The sequence below is a fragment of the Perca fluviatilis genome, chromosome 3 (assembly GCF_010015445.1).
Source record: "Perca fluviatilis chromosome 3, GENO_Pfluv_1.0, whole genome shotgun sequence".
NCBI lineage: Eukaryota > Metazoa > Chordata > Actinopteri > Perciformes > Percidae > Perca > Perca fluviatilis.
In genome coordinates this window covers 23,628,308-23,650,188 of record NC_053114.1, presented here as the reverse complement: position 1 = coordinate 23,650,188, position 21,881 = coordinate 23,628,308, and the positions used below count along the sequence as shown (strand labels likewise).

The 21,881-nt window shown below is 40.2% G+C and overlaps 1 protein-coding gene across 2 annotated transcripts in view; it reads left to right on the top strand.

The window, feature by feature from the left end:
- fam189a1 (family with sequence similarity 189 member A1) overlaps positions 1–19,733 on the top strand; it is an 84,043-nt gene extending 64,310 nt beyond the window's left edge. The window contains exons 3-12 of one of the 2 annotated variants that reach the window (XM_039796218.1): positions 1,433–1,543; positions 3,187–3,351; positions 9,882–9,989; positions 12,448–12,608; positions 14,479–14,614; positions 16,342–16,420; positions 16,520–17,284; positions 17,755–17,826; positions 18,312–18,634; positions 18,890–19,733. In XM_039796218.1, the coding sequence (XP_039652152.1) occupies positions 1,433–1,543; positions 3,187–3,351; positions 9,882–9,989; positions 12,448–12,608; positions 14,479–14,614; positions 16,342–16,420; positions 16,520–17,284; positions 17,755–17,826; positions 18,312–18,634; positions 18,890–19,087 (2,118 nt within the window). In that variant the 3' untranslated portion in view covers positions 19,088–19,733. The remainder of the gene's footprint in view (positions 1–1,432; positions 1,544–3,186; positions 3,352–9,881; positions 9,990–12,447; positions 12,609–14,478; positions 14,615–16,341; positions 16,421–16,519; positions 17,285–17,754; positions 17,827–18,311; positions 18,635–18,889) is intronic. The other variant, XM_039796219.1, reaches the window with a different exon arrangement.
- Positions 19,734–21,881: the final 2,148 nt, after the last annotated feature.

Sequence of the window (21,881 nt, the reverse complement as noted above, 5' to 3'; positions counted from 1 at the left end):
CTCAAGAACCTTTACAGCAGTCAAACTCCTCCTGCTAGTGCCCTTTGTGTCCTCCAACAACACTGTTCCAGGGTTTTTTCTTTGTAAAAAGCAAAATAGGCTATTATTGTGATTTTTAAATACATTTATCACATATGAGCTTGTGAAACTCAGTCATCATGTTTCCACAAAACCAGGAATTGTAGAGTCAGTTAAAATGATGGTGCCTGGTTTCCAATTTCCTGGACAGAGAGCTTGTCGTCTATTGTCAGCTTTAAATCTTTCTCTGTTACGCTTGACCCGTAACTTGAAGTGCCAGAAATGGTAGCTATAATTCTGCTAACGGGCTTGACATCCACGGGGCTGTCAGCTAGGAAATAAAAAGAAGCCTTTACCTCGAGGAAAAGGGACCAAGTAGGCCTTTGGTGTGAAAGTACATTAGGCCTAAACTGCCAGCTCTATCAGCTTTGAGCATTGAGAAATATTAGCTCTGTTGAAACTGGTGTTGGTGTATGTGCATGTGTGTCTGTGTATAGTACTGACTGAAAGATGTTAGCTACAGCACCGTTCAGATGTGAGAAAGATAGAAATAGCTTGCTGTGGGTCGAGAATTTCCATTTGACAACAAGCCTGTTTGTTATGTTTCACATTTTCATAATTACCCAACCAGAATACAAAGTAAGATAAAGAATCTTTATCATACTTTGTATAAAACATTCCGTATTCAGTTTATCGTGGAGTTATCTGGTGGAATGAAAATGTACATTTAATGGATTCCTCTGTGTCATTGTCTATGTAAAAAATAGACTTAGAAATGCCCTGCTGTCAAAAACATTTGATTTGGGGAAAAAAATTATCACTCTTAGAAACAGTTATTTATTCTGAAAGTACGGCAATTACTTCTGTTTCTCTGCAATTTTGTCTTCTTTTTTACTTCTTCAATATAATTCTAAACTTATTTTTTAACATGAAACTATATAACACTGATACTTAAAATGTACTGGTGATTTTATATGTCTACATTTTACCTTTGCTATGTCATTTGGGTGTGTTTTTTTTATCTAAGCCATTACAAGTGTCTACCATACCCTCACATGTTATGTATTTATTTAGTTCTTCAAATGTGATTTGCATTTATATGTGTGAAACAAATAAATTATGTCATTGGGTGAAAAGCTTCTCTGTGATTATGATTTTTCTCACTATCAGACTCTGGAGGTCTGAGGAGAAACAGGTTATTGATTTCTCCTGACATCAGTGCTGATTTCCTCTTTGGTGCTCTGTTGAAATCACCTTGAGTGACGAGTGATTGGCAAAGTACACCGTGCCCTCTTGAATTACAGTTGCTTTCAAACACAATATCAGAAAGTTGTTAGCGTCGAATCAATGTTAGTAAGCAGTAAGATTTTTGACATTATGTTGTCCTTTTTCTCCATTTCGTTCTCTGTCACAGATCACATTCTTCATGCTGCTGTCAGCTGTGTGTGTAATGCTCAACCTGGCGGGCTCCATCCTCTCCTGCCAGAACGCTCAGCTGGTCAACTCTTTGGAGGACTGTCAGCTGGTGAGACCAACTGGACCTTAACCCACTCACTCTCCAGTCATTTAATCTGCCTTTCAATTTTTGAGGGTTGAAAAACATTTCCTATATCTCTCTAACTTGGCATATATGTGTGTGTGTGTGTGTGTATATATATATATTTTATTTTTTTCTTAAATCATATGTCAAAACCTGATGAAATATGCAATCAAAATCACACACTTCTTCTGAGTAATAACTTACAACAAAATGTAATGAAATCAAGGCTAAAAAAGAAGATTGTTTGAATATTTGTGCCTTTACTAAGGCTCAGAGTGCCCCATCATCATCATTATAATTCTTATATTCCTGGAACACTAGCACTCTCCTATATAACCATTCATGTATAAATAGTTGATGTATGTTGAAAACCATCCACAACAACAAAACACTATTTCAAAAATTTTATTAAAAGCATTCTAAAATAAGTATGGTACCACTGACATGACACATGATGGCGTATCTGAGTAGCCTAACATACTCTAAAAATAATGATACATGGCATTCATCATATCACTAACATCATCCATCAAGACAGTCTTTTTCCTTGTAAATAGTCCTGTATTGCAAACTCCATAACCCCATTTTGAAATACAGGCTTTCTGTTAAGGATTCATAGTCACCGAGCCAAAGACCACATCATTTAGGTTGTTTTCTCATGATCGAGCTCCTCCAGAGCCACAAAAGTATAAAATACAACTGTTTTCACAAGCTGAGCAGAACTCACCTGTGTGATGTTCCCCCTTTAAATGGTGCTTAATATTATTTATTTTTTTAAATCAGAAGAGGTTCCCAGCAGCTCTCTACACCCTGGCGTTTCTAATGGCAGTGTTAATACATGGAAAACAGGAGAGCACACTTCAAAATAAGTGTATTAAGCTTTTCCTCCTTGCGGCTGGAGATCAGAAGCAGTTGGACACAGAACACTCAGTCTTCACATTTTCATAATGAGATGCTAAGCAGATTTTTTAGCGGAACTTATAGCGCCAGGGTCTCTCCTTTTTTCGTGACGGAAAAAGCCTTTTGTGATTCATCCAGCACCCACCCACTAACCCTACCACTTCCACATAAGAGACAGCTTTTCTCTTTACAAAAGTGGGACCAGTCGAGTAGACCAACTTTACTGCTTTATGTAGCTCCCCAGAGACCCTTCCCCCAGTCGTGACTGAAATGCTACGTTCCTCATCTCCTCTCCCCAATGTAATTAACCCATACTTGTTGGGTTCATGTCCTGCTTTCTCTCAATCTGGGACACATAGCAGAGGTATGCTCTACCTCCATCCCTCCCTGGGTAGCTCCACATCTCACAGACTCTCTTCTTTTGTTGTACACTTTAGCCATATGAAGCTGCTTTTTTCTATCACAATATTATATTATATTCTTTTTTACTGTTTTCACTTGCCTCTTAACAATTTTTTCATGTCAGGAGTAATCCTGAACATTTAAGAACAATACGTCAGAACACCAAGCTCAGGTCTGATCTGTGCGTGTGTCTTTGTGTGTGCTTTTGTGTGTGTGTGTGTGTGTGTGTGTGTGTGTGTGTGTGTGTGTGTGTATGTATGTATTGTGTGTGTGTGTGTGTGTGTGTGTGTGTGTGTTTGTTTGTGTATATGGCGTGCATGCATGAGTGTGGATGTGTTTTCTCCCCTCCTCCCCCCCAGCTAAAGTTTGATAGCGATGGAGTGTGTGTATGCTGCGAGCTGCAGCATCAGAGTTCGAGCTGCAACAACCTGGGAGAGACGCTGAAGCTGAATCCACTGAGGGACTGCAACACCATACGCCTACGTCTCAAGGTCAGTGGAAGCCAGCATGTGTTTGTATTGTGCTGATGGTGAGAGCTGATGATGGTTTCATATGTAACACATATTCTATATAAGTTAGACTGTGTTCAGACTGCAGGTAAATTAAATTTCATCTATTTATTTATTTACTTATTTGTTTTTTGCACTCCAGAGATGAAAGTCTAGATGTGGGAAACAAATTAAATTTTGCCCAACTTGAAGCCACTTGAGTTTTATCTGCAGACGTTTCTCTGTTTTTAGCAAGCAGCATGGCTCTAGGGATGGCAATGTCAGTCAGCCAGTCAACCACTTTGGTCTGGACTGAAATATCTCAACTTCTGTTGGATAGACTGCCATGAAATGTTGTACAGACATTCATGGTCCCCAGATGATAAAGTCTACTGTTTTTAGTGATCCCCTGGCTTACCCGCTAGCACCACCATTAGGCTAACTTGTGTTTTTTTATTGAAATATCTATATGGTTCAGACATTCATGTTCCCCTAAGGATAAATTGCATCTAATCATAAGATCAATTTGTTTTGTTTAAATACCTGCAAAACATGACATCCCCTTTAGCCTCAGCTTTACGTTGTGTTTAATTACAAGTTATACTGTATATTGTTGTATACACAACAATTACAGAGAAGCAGTCATTGGAAATAAAAATCTTATATCTCAGTCTCAGCCTCCCTTTCAACAATGCTCATTATTTTGCATAAAATCATGCAAGTAAAAAAACTGAGAATCTAAGAATTAAAATATTGGGGTAAAGTATAACATAAAATAAAGTAATATATATTTATGGTGTACAGTAATTGCAAAATGAATAAACTGAATGTAAACAGGAATGTAGTAAATGTATTTGTAATGAGAGTCATAAATATAGCCTATATATAAAGAGATGTCAACAGGATGTAATACAGTAAGTAAAAGTTCAGTGACAATAAGCAAATGTTAGCATGCTAACAGACTAAATGAGGATGATTAACTAGGTAAACATTATACCTGCTAAACATTGTGACAATGTTAGCGTGCTGACTTTAGCATCTAGCTCAAAGCACTGATATATGCACAGCCTCAAAGAGCTGCTAACATGGCTGTAGACTCTACCACTCTAGTCTCGTTACATCTCTAATCAAATTGATACTGTTAACTTGAGTAACAGTCAGTAGTCGTTTGAAAATAATTGCCTTTAAATTGCTAAAATCATCACGTCTAAACTGATTTCTCCAATTTTCCTATCTCACTGGGTAACATATCCCATGTGAGAACAGCCGAATGACGTAAAATACAAAACACTGAGAGCGTTCAGTCTCAGATTAATTGGGAAGGAAGTGGAGAATGGCAACAGCATTTGTCTTTCCCCAAGAGGCAGACCTCTTAGTATGCAGTGTGTATCCAGCCTGGGCTGGCTGCAGTTTGCTAGTGCATGATCTCGGTAGATTATCTTGACACAGAGTGTCTGCAGCAATGATGTACAGTATGTGCTACTGTGCCTTTATTGGAGAACGAAAATCAAATCCATGCTTTTTATGACCCTGATTGATTATAAAACATTGATAACCAAATAAATGACTTCGTAGGATGAAGCATGCTTATGAAAAGAGGAAGGATCAAGCACATTTGTCATTTTTATCATAGCTCATTAAAAGAGATATGGGAACTGGTGCCGTAAATCTTTATTAAGTGCCAAAGAAGTCAGATGTTTTGAGTTATGTCAAAGAGGACGCTCGAGTCCCCCCGAGTCCTCAGCCATTTCAGACGACTGTTAGGCTGTCGCTGATCCTAATGAACTCATGGTGCAGCTGCAACTGAGTTATCACAGCAGGTAGACTGAGTTTTAAACCACCTTAAACACTCATTTCTCAGGACTAGTTCTTCTCTGTTTAAAAGTTTTTTTTAAAAACAGCATTCAGCACTATCTACTCTGCTGCTAATATGTGCCTTTCACTCTTTGCAGACACATTTCATTTCCATCCAGTTTTTATTTTCCTTACACTGTCTGGGGCCATAAATCATCAGTGGGAAGGAATATTAAGATAATTTGTAATTTCCTGTAAGGGGCGGATGTGTAACATTGCTGTGTAACTCACTCACCTGTTTGGCTTGGGGCAAGGTATCTTCTAGAGGTTAAATATCATGGTGATCAGGCCTGTTAAACACTTTCTTTAGAGGTGTTACATTTCTTTGCCTGGCAGGGTTGATTATGTTATTATGTGCGTTGTGATCACAGGGGAAATCACCGTAATGCACCGACTCACATCTGTGTGGCAGATGCATTACCATATCAAAAATTAGCTCAGATAAAGCTGTCATAAATATTTTTTGTCTTACTAGATGCTCACAGTTCAACTTGGGAAAACGACGTATACTGTAATAAACCTCCACTCCCTCCCTGCAGAGATACAGACTAGACACACTAGTTTTTGTCAAATGTTTGGCAAAGATTACTGTACTTGTCCCAAATCAGTTATTGATTTTGTTGAATCTGTGAGAGAAAACCATCTTACTGGTCATTCAACCTCAAAAATCAGTGATTTCCCCCATTCATTGCATTTCTGCTATTTCTTCTCCTCTGCCTCGTCATCTTCCAAGTAAAGTAAATGGACTATAAATGGACTGTATTTATGTAGCGCTTTTCTAGTCTTAACGACTACTCAAAGCGCTTTTACATAGTACAGGAACCATTCACCATTCACACACATTCATACACTGTGGCCGAGGCTGCCAAACAAGGTGCCACCTGCTCATTCACAAGCATTTACACTCCGGGGGCAACTCGACACGGGACTGCAGGGCTAGGGATCGAACCACCAACCGCTCTACCACTGAGCCACAGCCAACCACAGACTGACGACATCCTTCCACGGGAAAGGATGGCCATATTCTCAGACATATTCTCAATTTGTATTCTGAGCAAATGTCGAGACGTTAGTCTAGAGTCACGAGTCTACGAGTCACAGTGAAAGATGTGAGAATGTCTTGCTGGTATCTTTTGTTGGTCTGTCAGCAAGGTTGGATGGTCTGCCAGGGCCCTGTAAAACAGATTAAGCTGTGTACCTGAGTCAAAAGGGATGGGTCTCACTCTCAACTCTCGAGGATTAGCCTTCAATAACGAAACACTAGGATTTTTTTTAATTAAAAAGTCACTGGGTGACCTGTTCATCTAGGAGGACAGTCCACCTGGACCACAGGGCAGAATCTCTAGCTCCAGGCTGTGACAAAAGAGGATAATAGATCATTGTACATGTTGTATAATTGTTGTGATCCTGTGTTCTCTGACAGGACCATTGAAGCTCTGTAGGTCTGACATGAACTTGTGTGAAGGGTCAAGGCTCGAGGTGTGAGAAAAGATTTTCCTTTACTACGTGCATTAAGTGGCATTACAGAGCTACAACATCTGCTGCTTCCTGTCATTGGAGATTAGAAAATCTCTGAAGGGCTTGACCAACAGTCTGGACTGGCCTCCCTGAAACTGCTGCAGGGCTTTCTGAGGGAAGTGCTGCGTTTTCTGCCAGATGCTGTAAAGAGCTGCTTGGACGTCAGCTGAGACTATCAACAGAAACTCCATGTTGGCTGGAGAAAAGCAGGGGGCTGCCCTTTGCTACCGAGAGCCTGTCATACACAAGCTATTGGAGGCATGCAGCTAGTGGAGGCATGTGTGTAGCTTGTCTCAGCTTGGTCAAGATGTTCACAGTTCAAGAGACAACAGTTGAGTATCAGTGATGTGAAAACCCAATTAAGCCCCCTGTAAGGCTCAAACTGCTATACAATCTGCCACTGTAATGTTGTAATTGTAAAACCACATTTAATATGTAAAAATGTTAAATCTTCACTTCCCTCATGTCAGTCTTCACACTAGAGGATGGATACCCGAACCGAGCCATCGTGGACCCGACGGTACCCGACGGGCCGGGTTCAGAGAGATATTTAGAAATGATGTTTGGGTTCGGTCGGGCTCGGTCACATCAGCGCGATAAGGCATTAAACAGTTTCAATTTTAAAAAGCTTATTATGTAGGTGCGTGCCTGTGTTAACGTGCGCTTGTTGCCCCGTGTGCGCTGATGCGCACATCTGTTGACATTTCCAAATGCCTTCCTACAGTTGCTTAATAAAAGAGGGCTTTCCAGACAAACAAACATAGGCCTATGTGTCATTAGTATGAGAAAAAAAATTGATTTTAACTGTGTCGGGCTCAGGTCGGGCTCAGACATAAATATCTTAATGCCTGTCGGGTTCGGGCTTGGACAGAAAAATGCAGCACGATCCTCACTCTACTTCACACCTCAATCTGAGACACAAAATCCGACCATGACACCATGACACACTTTGGAAACAGGTTAGCTGTAACGTAGTGAACGTAATTTGGCGTAAATGGGGTAAAAAACAGTGATATTAACCTTTAACACTGCACCACATGGACGTTTTACATCACTTAGCTTTGTTAGTTCTTTACTCCCTTTTAACTAGGCCTACTGTAATTATCCCTAAGCTAAAAGCAGTTAAAATCTCTAAGGACTGGTTGTGATGTCTCAGGTTTCAAATGTCAGACAGACTTCTGCTCAATTCTTCAACACAAAACATGCTCCAAAACGGTTAGCTTCCAAGGAACTGTATTAGTTGTATTTTATTGTTGGCACTGCATAACTTGAACTCCTCTGGTTCCAACTGGCATCAGCTCTGCTTTGACTTCCATCTTACACAGACTTGATTTTTGGCAACTAGTTCCTGGATATCAAACATGTTTGAATAAGTTGCAGGGCTGGCAGCTGATTAATTTGATATCACAAACTTCAAACTATGTGAAAGTGAATAATGGGATGTGGTTGGCAAAAAATTGCTGCCTGCTCCTCCTTTAAAAAGTGAAGGTACCCGAGTGGGGGAGACGGCTGTCCTCTCTGCAGATTATCAACAGCCTAATACAAGTGGGGTTTTGTAATGTCACTGGTAATTATGTGCCTCCTGAATAATCTGAGCGACAGGCTGGAAAACACTGTGTGGTAACTGTGGAGCTTCATCCATGACCTTGTATCCGTAACAAATAAAAAAGGTGTTGTGAGGTTTTCATTCCAGTGCTAAAAGTCTCTCCTGTCCTGGTCTTTAAGGAATTAAATTGTCATATTCATATACATTTTGGAGCAGTTGTGTTCAATATTTGTCATGTTGAATGTACTTGTGAATGCTGATGTCATTGTGTTTTGGTTCTCCTGTGTGGATGTACAGTATAGGTTGGGGTTGTAGATGTATGAGCTGCATAATTTGTTTTACTTCGTCTTGTTTTGAGATATTTGAATTAAAACATCCATAGTCAAAATATCTGCCATACATTGGCACCTTTTTCTGCCTTCTCTCCTCCTCCTCCCTCTCATCTGTTCACAGTCTTACACTGTTTAATAGTAATAGTCCTGATAGTAGTGTTATAGTGATTGTGTACGGGAGTTTATTGTGACAGATGAACCATGAAAACTTTATATAGAATCATATAGTTTGTGATTGAATCAAACATGCAGTTCACCTAGACCTACACATACTGTATATAAATGACATATACTTTTTCTCATTTTGAAGCAGCAATATACTGTAAGCTGCTATCATCCTCTCTCCTCTCAACATGTGCTATGCTAGACAGTTGCTATTCTCAGAGCCAATTACCATGCAGGTGCTATTACTGTTCCTGTTCTCTTCTTCAGTAAATTAATTTATACAGTGCAGTTATTATATCATTATAGGTTCATTTGTTAGGATGTACAGAACTCAATATGGTTTTAAAAATGGAGCCACTTTAGAATAATTATTTTCTACATTTTAGAAAAATAGCACAAACAGCAGCCTAACAGGACTGCAGTCAGAAGTCTTTTCTCTGATTCAGGGTGCTGGGCTAGTATTTCACCAGCATGCACATTTATTTCTGCTGACAGATTCAATACTTGTGTCCCCTTGCTTTTCACTGCATTGCCATTGAGTGTAAATGTGTTTATGTATTTATGTATATGCTCGTGCTTAACCTTGGATGTTTATAAGGTTGTTTTTCCTGTTATTGAATTTGTTTGCTAGGCCTCCATGTACACAGAGACATCCTAATTCTTTTTATCAGTCTTTAACCTTTTACATTTTATTTTAGACATATTAACAATGCAGACTCTTCTTGGTTCTGTGTGGTTCTCTTACAGCAGGTGCCCACTACAGGACTTTAGCCCTGATTTGTTTCCGCTGGCAGTTACTAAACTGGATGTTTGTAGCAGTGTTCTCCCACTGCAGTGCCACCCTGCTGTGCTTTTCTAAACTTGGTTACTTTACTGGTGATGTCAACGCTGTTTATGTCACCTTCTGTCCTATCTGTGTCTTCTCATTCTTTTCCACATTCGCCTCTTTTTGTTCTCATATCACATCTTTAATGTTAATGTAAGTGCTGTTTCTATAATGTTAACTGTCTTCTCTTCTTCCCCTTCTTTCCTGCACCCTTGTCATTTCTCTTATTTTTCTTCCTCCTCTCCTTTTGTTCCTCTAACAGTCTCCTCATCTCCCTCCCCCTCTCCTTTAGGAGCTGCTGTTCAGCGTATGTGCCCTTAACGTCATCTCCACCATTGTGTGTGCTCTAGCGACTGCCATGTGCTGTATGCAGATGGTCTCGACTGATGTGCTTCAGATGGTGAGTGTGATGGAAGCACAGACAACAATGGCTGACTTCATTTTCTTTTCAGTGACCCCCCTGCCAAAATTCAAATAATTTTTTAGTCTGAAGATCAATATCATCAGGTTAGATAATCACACGCAGCTCAGGAATGACGTGCTAACCTTTTCCTCCCTTTAAGATAGTGGAGAGTAATGTTTTTGAATCATGTTGAATCATCCTGCTGTTTGGTACATTCTAAAGTGAATGTAAACACACAAAGTGAAGGCCAATTGTCACAGGATCTCTCTCAGTGTCCTCCTGTATCGCAAAAAAACATGTTGGATTTGAAGAAAACTGTTTAACATCTCACTGGATTATTTTCCTGAAAGGTACACTGTCCTCACTGTGATCCTCTTTTTTCATTTTATGTGGAACAATGAAAATATTACCAACAGCTAAATGCCTTCAGTCACAAGGGAAATTAGCATGGCCAAGCTCCCTTTGTTTTTTCACAACAACAAAAGTTATTTAATGGCTCTAAACACATCAGCAACTGGAGATGTAGAGCAACACTTCCAACTGGATAACACAAATAGCTTCGCAATAATATTTGATTCAAGAACCTTTTACACATTTTATGAACTATGCTGTAAATGTTGTGCATGCTGAAATGAGTCTGGATATTAAATCTGGTGCTCTGGGCTGATAACAGGTTGATGTGGCAGGAAATCAGCAGTGAGCAGCTAGTAGCTAGTAAAATAAATTAAGTATAATTCAGAGTACAGCAAACAGATGTTACATTAGTTTCATCTCCATGTGAGTCACTAGTCCACAAAAACCCATATTCAAATCAGACCTGCTCGTGGTGATGAACTTGCAGAGAATTATCCACAGAATCTGCAGTTCCTCTCAGCTCTATGGTGCTTTTTTGCATCTTTCTGCTCATTGTTTTGGTTCACTCTGACCGCTTTCATCAGCGTAGCATCAGATGGTAGCTGTTGACATTAAAACATATCTGATAAACCTATTGTTATATGTGTACCTGCCCAGCACAAAACAGCAGACAGACAAAGTTAGTGACCAGCTGGTGACTATAGTGGAGCATTTAGCTGTTAAAGAGCCAGATAGTTCCCTCAGGAGTTGGTGGAGACCAAAACAGAGCTAATATCGACTTACATTCACCTGGTGTTTAGATACAGGACTCCAAATGAATGATAATGTTGCTTCTTGTCTGCTGGATGTGTACATATTAACTTTACAATGTGATTATGATATGTCTGTGTTGTGTTTATATCTTGTTTCTGCCCACAGTTGGCAAGAAATCAGCAGATTTAAACAGTTATAACTACATAGATGAATACTTTTTAGATCCCTGGGACAGGACCATAGAGCTAATGCTGTTACTCTTATATATCTGTGACTATTTAAGAAGAGACAGACAGATGATAAAAATAAATACATCCAAAGCTGTTTAAATTATACAGCAATTAAAAATGGTACTGAAACATCATTCTCACGTTGACATAAGGACTTAATTCCCTGTCGTTCCTGCTTCATTGGCCCAATTTCAGATGATCAAAGCTGTGGACACATTGTTCTCAAAGCATCTTACTATCTAGACCTGTGGAGATCTGTTAATTAATGATATTGATCAATGATTTAGGGGCAGTTATTGTTCATGTTTGTTTTATTGTATGCTTATCTGTAATTACACGCCTTGCAGACACTATGTGAATGTATGAAAGTAAAAAATGACACCAAAGCAGACATGCACACCAGCGGAACAACTTCTATAAATTGAAGTGGCTGAATGTAATGGCATCTGACTATTGATTCACAGAGAGAAAAGGCAAGGCAAGTTTTTTTGTATAGCACCTATCAACATCAAGGCAATTCAAAATGCTTTACACAAGACAGAGAGACATTAAGAAAAAAATATATATATAATATATAAAAATAAACCAGTAAAACAAAATAGAATAGAAGGTGAAAACAAGTTAAAATAGAACAGCAGAATAAGTAAAAGATAAAGAACAACAGCATTGTGTCTTATCTCTAACAGTCTCACAGAGTTTCCAAGAGTGGCCTCGTTTTCCAATTTACACAAGAGGTGTTAACCTTTTATTTAGCTCAGTAAATTTAGCCAAGTCAATAGCAACAGTGGCAGCCTGGAGATTAGAAAACCAGGCTGGCTGTGACTGGAAAGTTGTCCCACTTAGAAACCTTTGAATGAGGAAAATAAATGAGCAGCGCTATCAGAGCTGCTGTTGAGGTGCCCCTGAGCAAGGCACTTGACTCTGTAGTGAAGCTTGTTCAGTGACCAACAAGCAGAGATGGGAATAACTGCTTGAAATAACAGCAGAGAGGTGCTGTGAAAAGACACATTTGTTCAGCCATGCATGGATACATTATGGTCTAAAATAATGAATAAACTAATAACTCAGCACCATGTGTAAAAAAGCCTGATAATGGTTGTTTTTATGTTGTGTTTCAGTTCATGCCGCACAGGGCGCGAGCTCTAAATGCTGACTGTATGACCCCCCATGGAACCATCCTCCACCAAACACTGGACTTTGATGAGTTTATTCCTCCCATTCCCCCACCACCATACTACCCCCCGGAGTACACCTGCACCCCCTCAATGGATGGACAGAGGTGAGAGGCAGAATACTACTCATCAGCATCACATCTTCTTTTCTCTAACACAAAGTGCTCGGTGCTCCCCAAACTCTGGTACCGATGTATCTTCTGGGATATGTGGATACTTTCAGGGAATACACAATACAAATTGTAATTTGCTAACAAAATTTACAAGACATTGTAATTATACACAATATTCTACTTGTAATAAATGCCTTGTAGCCCAAATACTTTGGCCAATTCCGTAATTTTTTGTTACATTTTCAATGACAATTGACACTGTATCATTTAATTTAACCTACTTAGTGGAACACTCTGGTTGTTGCTGCTTATTACACTACAAAACAATACAATGCAGCTGTTTTGTCCAACAAGGTGGAAATTGACACATTAATGACATCCTATAAAACATTTGTGACATCAGATGTCAATTGTTTGTGCACATTCAAACAACTATCAATGATATGCAAAGTGCAGGGCAATCCAGAAAATCCTAATATTTGTTATATCAAGTAAAACCAAAACTACAGGTTAATTGCAGTGAGTATAAGTTACTGATTGCAGTAGAAATCAATGTTTAAATAAATAAATAAATAAATTATATATATATATATATATATATATATATATATATATATATATTTTCTTTTCTTTTCTTTTCTTTTGCCTATAAGGCAACATAAAGCTCCCAGATGAAAGCAATTGAAATTCGGTATCAAGGCGCTGCATGTTCTCCAAAATACAATTGGCATTTTTTTCTGGGATTTTGTTTGTATTAAATTGATGAATGAAGAATTTATTGAAAAATCTGATGTTGCATTGCAGAGACCCATCTCAAAAGGTTGTGCAATATTTAAAAACTAACTAATATTTGAAACTAGAATTCTGCTGGTTACTGCAAGTTATCAGTAGTTCAGGCTACTGTACCTGACTCAGTGCCCCCTCCCTCGACACATACTAGCACACATACTGTATATTTAAGATTCTCCAGGATTCATTTTTTGTAGCCTATATCTGTACATTCCTACCTGCTCCTCCACAGACACCTGATATAAATCAGATATTTGAGATCCATACGTGATGTAAAAGTGGTGCCAGAATCTTCTGTGAGATGCCAAAGGAAAATTTGCATGCAAAGACAAATCCAAGTCCATCATATTAAGCAGCTGTGGCATGTGTCTGACTGTGACCAGCACATGTGGTATTATCATCCATGGTCAGCTCAGAGCATTCCCTCCATTAAGCAGCGGCGACATCTGTTATGCTCAGCTGTTTTAAAAGATCGGTGGACCCCTCCCTCATCATTTCCTCCATTTTCTCAGTCTTGCCAGAGAGAGTGCTGCTGCTGTAGCCATTTGGCAGGAAGCCACATTTTTTTGTCAATTATGCCATAAATATAAACAAGGCAGAGGAAGCATTTATGGTGTCCCTGCCCAGGGCCAGGGATGTGTCATGACATCATCATGCCTCGGATGATTAGTGGAAACTCTCAGGTTGTATTTCATGCTCCGCCACTTTAGAGGAGAATGGGGTTGTAATTAAAAGATATGACTGCACGCATGGCTGCTTATTCTTAATTGGCACCACATGAAACAGTGGTGGTGCACATAGAATAATACTATACCCATATGTATCATTTGGATTGGAATGTTGGGGACAAGAGGATATTTTTCATCCTTTCTTTCTTAATGTTTTTATTAGACAATATAGGCTACTTTATTTTTGATAGGATGGATTCAGACTTGCTGTGTCAGTTTCTTAAACATGTTTCACTGTGTGACTGGCTCAGAGAAATCGCCAATCTTTGTATTCCAGTTATTCAAGATAGGAATTTGATTTTTTGGTTTACTGTTTGATTGAAACTCTGATGTCATGCCCCTTACAGAGGCCTGCACCTGGATTTTCCCCATTCTCCCTTCAGCGCCATCTATGGCGTGCCCATCAACAGCCCAGGGACACTGTACCCAACTGACCTGCCGCCTCCATATGAGTCTGTGGTGGGCCAGACCCCTGCCAGCCAGGTGAGAACGATCAGCCCTTAAAACAACACTGTCTCCATGTCGCCTTGGACGTAACTGTACATTAATTTCTTTGTTTCAAGAGGGACCAGACCAAGGTCAGTTACCTTCTTTAATCTAAAACATTAATATATTTTACATATGTGCAGTAGCAGTAACAATACTAAGAGTCTACAGACATTCTAGCAGCTCTGTGAGACTGTACTGTTTGGCACATCAGTGCTTTGAGCTAACATCAGCATGATATAACATTTGACCCAGGCTGCTGGGAATGTTGCTAGTTTTGCAGGTGTTTGGCCATAAACCAAAGCACTGGAGAAATTAGAAATTTGACCTGATGATGGCACTAGATGAAAAGTCAGAGGATCACCAAAGTGATTACAAATCATCCCCTAGGGTAACATACCAAATTTCATGATAACAATAGTTTTTGAGAGACTTCACTCAAAACCGTAATGTCAATGTTATAGTGGTGCTAGAGGAAAAGTCAGAAGATATATGTCATTAGGATTTATCCTCTGGGGACCATGATTGTCTGCACAAAATGTCATGGCAATCTATCCAGTAGTGGTTGAGATATTTCCATCTGGCCCAAAGGTGATGGACCAACTGATGGACCAACATTACCAACCCCTAAAACCATTATTTTAAATGTAACTTTTGGCATTTTGCCATTATTTGATAGTATAGAAAAAAAAAAAAAAAAAAAAGGAAAGAGCAGAGGTCTTAATATTAAAGGTAATTAGCCAACCCGACCAACTTGTCAGATGTTTTTCTTGAAATGGTTGGTACATTTTTCTTTACTTGTATCAAAATGTTATTGCTACTGTGCAGGCCCACCTAGGTCAAAGGGTACAGATGACGCTGGCCAAAGGCCCAGGATCGGGCAATGCAAAGGTGGGAATGGATGAGGGGCCCAATTTGGGGGAACAATGTCCCTCTGTCCAAAATTCCTAATGGCTGGCCTGCTACTGTGTTAATCTTGTGTCTGCATTTTAAAATGTTGTCAGTTTCATCTGAGTATTTATCTGCTGTTTCAGATTTACTGAGGCGATCTCCCTTGTTGAACTGATCACAGCTTTTTTCAGGCTGAGGCTTCACTGCTTCTCATTGTTCACAGCTAAAATAATGGTCTAATGTCAGCAAATCCTTTTATCTTCCATTATATTTGCAACATACTTTAACACCTGAGGCTTTCAATTTTTCTATTTCCATTATACATGGTTAATCCATGCTTATCTTCACAGTGTCCTTCAAGTAGGAATCAGCAAAGGGTTTCCTCACCTGCAATAGATTAGCAGGGGTTGCTGTGAATAACTAATGGAAGCGGGCAGTCATCGATTGATTGTGTGTGAGAACAGTCATCGGGCAGAAGAAACTCAGCTGATGATTTCAGGCTAAAGACCATGCATGATATAATATTATATAAACGTATATGTATTATATACTGTACCTTTAAAAGCACATGAGTACATCTTATTGAAGCTTCTTATTCAACTCTAAATTATACAGTAGTTTCCTCTAGTGAGAATTTTTTTTCTGTTAGTGTTGTGGTCTCGTAGAGCCCTCTACAGACCAACTGTGGTGTTGACGGTTAGGTGAAACAGCTGCTTTTATGCAATACATACAGTACATACAAAATATCCAGCATTTTCTTTATCCGCTCAATTCATTTTATGCAAAGAGTGCTGGTATGTTATCCTTCTCCACTAATAATTTCCTCTTCACAGGTCACCACCAGCATAGAGCAGCAGGCCACTGAATCCAGTATGTGTGAAAGAAACACGACTGCAGGACTCAGCACTCAGGGTAAAGACAGCTAAGACTGCAGTGAACATTGCAGAGGATTGTCATATGTCTTTATCTATTAGTAGTCATGGTGATGATACTTTTTCCCCATGTTCTCAGCCTCGGTGGACAGTGCATCACTGATGGTGTCAGAGGTGGCTGATCCGGACCAGACTTGTTCCTCAGAGGACTTGTGCTCCCTGGAGGTCCAGGGCTCTGACTCCTCTCCCTATGGCATGCCCCACACTGCCCCCATCGACGGAAGTTGCCCCAGCCTGGAACTTTGTACACGTGGCCATCGTGGCCTGCCTAACACTGATGCTCGCCCCAGTGATACAGGTTACAGCGAGTCCTCACACACGCAGGAGTCTCTGGAGCGCTCTCCAGACTGGTCCTCAGAAAACTTTAGCAATCTGGAGGATTCCACGGACAACACACATCCATGTGAGGAACTCAGAGCTGCAAATCACATATATGACGAGCTTGCATCAGCCAAACATTTACCAGAGGAGCCACCTAAAGCATCAACACACTCCCTCATAAAGGCACGAATGATGAGCCGGAAGCTCACACTCCCTGTCACTCTCCCCGCGCCACCTCAGCCCTGCTCCCCCACCTCTGTGGCCTCCTCGGGTGGAACTTCAGGCATCAGCCCTATGGCTCCTTCTCCTTCCCCTTCTCCTCCTAGCAGGCCACGCGGCCCCAGGCTGTGTTTCAGTGTTTGGTCACCCTCCTCCACATCGCAACCGCCCTCTACCTCAGCCCAAAGCGGTAACTCGCCCTCAGAGAGGCCTCGGGTGCTCCGAGCAGCCAGGAGGTACCGAAAACTGGCACGCATAGTCCGTTCCACCAGTGACCCTATCTCCTGCTCCTCTACGACAGGAAGTGAGTGCAGCAAGAATGTGACACATAACTTATACTACAGCTTAAATACTCCATCTAAATATGACAAGAGTGATCAGCATTTTAGAGCTTAAATTATTAGCCAACTAATCCATCATTCTTGAGTCATATTTTGTGCAAAAATATCCAAACATTCTTTGGTTCCAGATCCTCCAATGTGAGCATTTGCTACTTTTCTCTGTTTTATATCATTGTAAACTGAATATCACTGGGACTGTTGAGTGGACAAAACAAGACATTTGAAGACATCACCTTGGACTCTGAGAACTTGACAGTTTATGGTCTAAACAATTAATTTATAGGAAAAAAAAAATCAGCAGATTCATTGATAATGAAACTAATCATTATTGGCAGCCCTATAGCCTTTCATTGTTTATAAGCAATGGTCTATCACTAAACAGCTTGTGCCTGCTTTGTTGAGTCCACACTAAGTTTCTTGTCTCCCTCTACAGGAGAAAATTGTGGCTGCGCCTCTGCAAATAACCCTGCTGCTGAAGATTCAACTCACACTTCACCAGAGCAAGGTACCATCATAGAAACTGTAAATTCATGTAACATCTGCTACTAAACAGCAGTCACATCCTATTTTGTAAAACAATTAGACCTGAAGAAAATACTGGCAGCGTTGAGAGCTAATTTAACAAACTTTATTAAAACAAATGTTAGTTATCGTCACTGTCCTGTGAAAACCATTAAGTATCTCCAAAAAAAAGAATTGGGTGATGTTTAGTTTTTTGATAAATTGAAGGACTAAACATTCCTTAAATACATAATTTAAAACCCCATTGGGCCAATTAGATTATCTAAAAAAAATGCATTATTAAAAAGCTGGAAACAAATGAAATCCTAAACCAATTATAAATGAGCTGATAATGAAAATGTGTTACTTCAGTGACACAGAAAACTGTGATTTCACTTTACCCAAAGCACTAAATCCACAGGTATTAGCCTTGATTTTAAGAATTATATGGGACTTAATGTGTTTTTCTTCTCTGTTTTTCATCTTCAGAGCCAGCAGACGTTACATCAGGCATAGTTGGAGCTAAACTCAGTCACACAAGTGTCAGGAAGCAGCAAAAGGAAGGCAGGAAAGTTGACATCCACCTTAAACCCCGCGCCCTGCACACACACTCCTCCCACGAACGCCCACAATCCCTGGCTGACTTTAAGATGTACAAAGACACCAAAGTACTGGTGGCCAAGTTCCTGGAGCATTCAAGCTGCAGTCTACCTCCTGAAGTCCAGCAAGTTGTCAACAACATCAAGTGTGTCATCAAATCGGATGAGAAACACATGGAGGAGGCCATTTTTAGTGCCAATGTCATAGATCAGGTAACTGAATTAGACAGTGTATGATGTTCAATGATAGTTTAAGGCAAGTTTCTGGTTTTATTGGTGAGTATCAATGTACAAGACTATAAGTAGACATCAGGCTAAGAGCCCTGCAAGGCAGTAATTACACACCAGAAAGCAATCATGATGGATGAAAATGGATGGTTCAATCACATCATTGTTATGTTAAAACAAACAGACAACTAGCAACGTGGGTCTCTCTTTCATTCTCGGCTAATATGTTTTGTTGCACAGGTGATGACCCAGCGCATCATTGGCAGTCCTAGGAAGCGTGGCCATGAGGATCTTCACCTTCAGAGCTGCGGTGCTTTGAGTTCGTCCCCTTCCATGCGCCGTCCAAAACACCTCCCACATACAACCAGCGGCTCCACCAACCCACTGGACTCCCCCTCCTCTGAACAAAGCCTTGAGTGCAAAGAAACTATTCTCTGACCACTCTCGCAACAAGGACTTGGGTCAAAACTCTGAGGGCATTTCAGGGTACTGGTGTTGCAGCCATGCTGTGCTGTGCAGTAGATGTCTGTAGAGTAATGGATGACTCTTCCAGCATTGAAAGATCATTTATTTTCAAAGTGCGACTGCAGCACAGGCAAACTGAAATGGTCGCATACTGTATCCCTAGTGCCCTTTGAGACCGTGCCAAGTCATCAGCAGAAATGGTAGCAAACTCAAACTGAGCCTGCCAGTGTCTGTAGTGGCTTCTTTCTCATCAGAAAAACAAAAGAATGTTTCTCCCTCAGGGGATCTGATCTTTTCTACTGAGTTTCATCTCCTAAAAAAAAGAAACAAACACAGCTGGTAAGTTTGGATATGTGACTCAAAGAAAAAGGATATTGTGTTATCAGTATTCTTCTTGTCCTCATAAGAAACAGAAAGAAATATGTTTGTATTAAACTGTGAACTGAACGGACTGGTCATTACTAGCCATTGTTTGCAGACTTTGTGGAACTGTTACTGATAGGGTGGTGGTGAATATTTTGTGGTGCCGCTGGTTCAAGAACATCACAGATGTGGATTGTTTAACTTACCTCATTGTGTTACAATTCTTATCAGTGTTACAATAAAATATGAGTTTGTATCTTGTGGTTTGTGTTCTTATTTCAGTGAATGTTTCTGGATCATGTATGTCGGTCTGTATGCGTTAGCATTTTAAAAATTTGGTCACCTCAAACACGACTGGCCAAAATAATAGAAACATTGGACAAATGCCTTTCCATAAATACCAATTTGGTGAAGCTAATGTGTTTGTTTCTGTTAATTCAAGTTTTTGATGTTGTAGTTGGTAGTATTGTTTAATTAACAGGGCTCAACGCTAACTTTTTAAAGTAGTTGCCGGCTTGGCAACCAGGCAGTTTGTGTCTTTTAGCTCATAGCTTTAGTGGCAGACGATTGTACGTCCTGGTGTTGGAATGGTGAAAACAGTAGGCTAACATTACCTGCTGCCAAGAGTATGGAAAGCCAAACAGTTCAAATACACGTGATTTGTTTACGTGTGAGAAATCATGTGTATTTCAACTGTTTGGCTTTATATATATATATATATATATATATATATATATATTAGTGCTGTCAAACGATTAAAATATTTAATCGCATTAATGTCATAGTTAACTCACAATTAATCGCAATTAATCGCACACTTTTATCTATTCTAAATGTCCCTTGATTTCTTTTTGTCCCATTCTTTTTTTTTATGAATGATGGTGAATGAATGAACAACACACAGCACAGCAACACAATCCCTTTTTTTCCTTTTGAGTCTGACCATCTCAGCGCCACCTTTCCCTTTTCTTTTTTTGCTTTCCATCATCAGACTCACAACTGTCTGTAAACATAGACTTCCAAAGGTGACAAAGAAAAAAAGAGGTGTTCGATAGCTTTACGTCATAGGCCGACCAGGGCTATGGCATTTGGGGAGGGGCCGCTCGCTGATCCCCCTATATTTCTGAATATCCTATACATGGTTGTGACCTTTTGTGCTTTCTGATTAGCCTGTGTTTGTATTGAAATAAGAGGCTGCTGTGGCCTGCCGTAAGGGTTGAGCAGTGGCTGCACAGTTTGACCAGTGGGCCGTGCAGCCGGGATTGATATATTGACTTTTTTAAGACAGATGCAACACTTTATATCGAAAACCCTTATGTCATAATAACTGTAAAGTGTTCTTCCAGTCACCATGGATGTATTAAGAGAACCACTCTGGACATGGCCTTAAGGAAAGATTCGTCCCTATCTGTTCGATCGCTCAGAAGCTTGGAGCAGTGTTTACCTGCATGTGACACCACAAGCAATTTGTACAGAATTGGGAAGGCCACTGCCCTAACAAGACTGAAGACCCATCTTTGTGAGTTACAGGAAATTACCAAATTTGGACTCTCTGGTAGTCTGGAAGAGGCTTTGCCTTTGGCAAGAAGGTATGCCCTCCTCCTGTATGGCCAAAAGAAAAGGGTGGATGGGCATCCTTGCACCAACCTGGATGAGCTGAGGTACACTAGCATCTACCACAGATTCAGTAGTAAATCTACCCCCAACAGAAGATGCCTTCCAGCAACATATGCTGAGAGCCTTGTGCCAAACAGCAGTGTGGCGTCACAGCCACCTGGTCAAACCTCTTCTCTGGAACCCAGTTGGTAGAGGATGGAGGCTCAGAGAAGATGGGTGCATTGAACCTGTGATGTTCCAGAAGGCACCTAAATAAGTTAGAGACATTACCCACCTCTACTGTAAAGACCGAAACTGCAACGATGCCACCAAATGCCAGTGTCTTTCAGTGGGCTTGACCTGCACAGAGTTTTGCTCTTGCCCTTTCCCAGACTGTCCAAATATGACTAATTTTGTCACTGATGACAATGCGGATGAGTGACAGTGGCGTGTTGCAGTTGTAACATTATGGGGGGCTGACCTCCCCAAAGTGGCCACTGGAGATGGCCTAACCCCCCAGAATGGCTACCAAAAGCAGTTTATGTTCCAAATGGTTGCTGCTAGAAAAAAACAGCTTGAGAAGAGCTGGAGATTCAGTGAGGAAAGGGCTCATTCCCCCTCAGAGTGTTTGTTTTGTTAGATTGCCATTTATTTTAAGACAGTCATTTAATTTGTATTGTGTGAAGTTAAGTTATAGTTTTATTAAAAGGCTCATTAAGGTCAAACTGCAATCCTGACTCCTGGTCTCCGGTTTGTGCTATGGTGAGGTGTTATCTTTCGATTTCAATCTTTGTTTCCATATGGACTG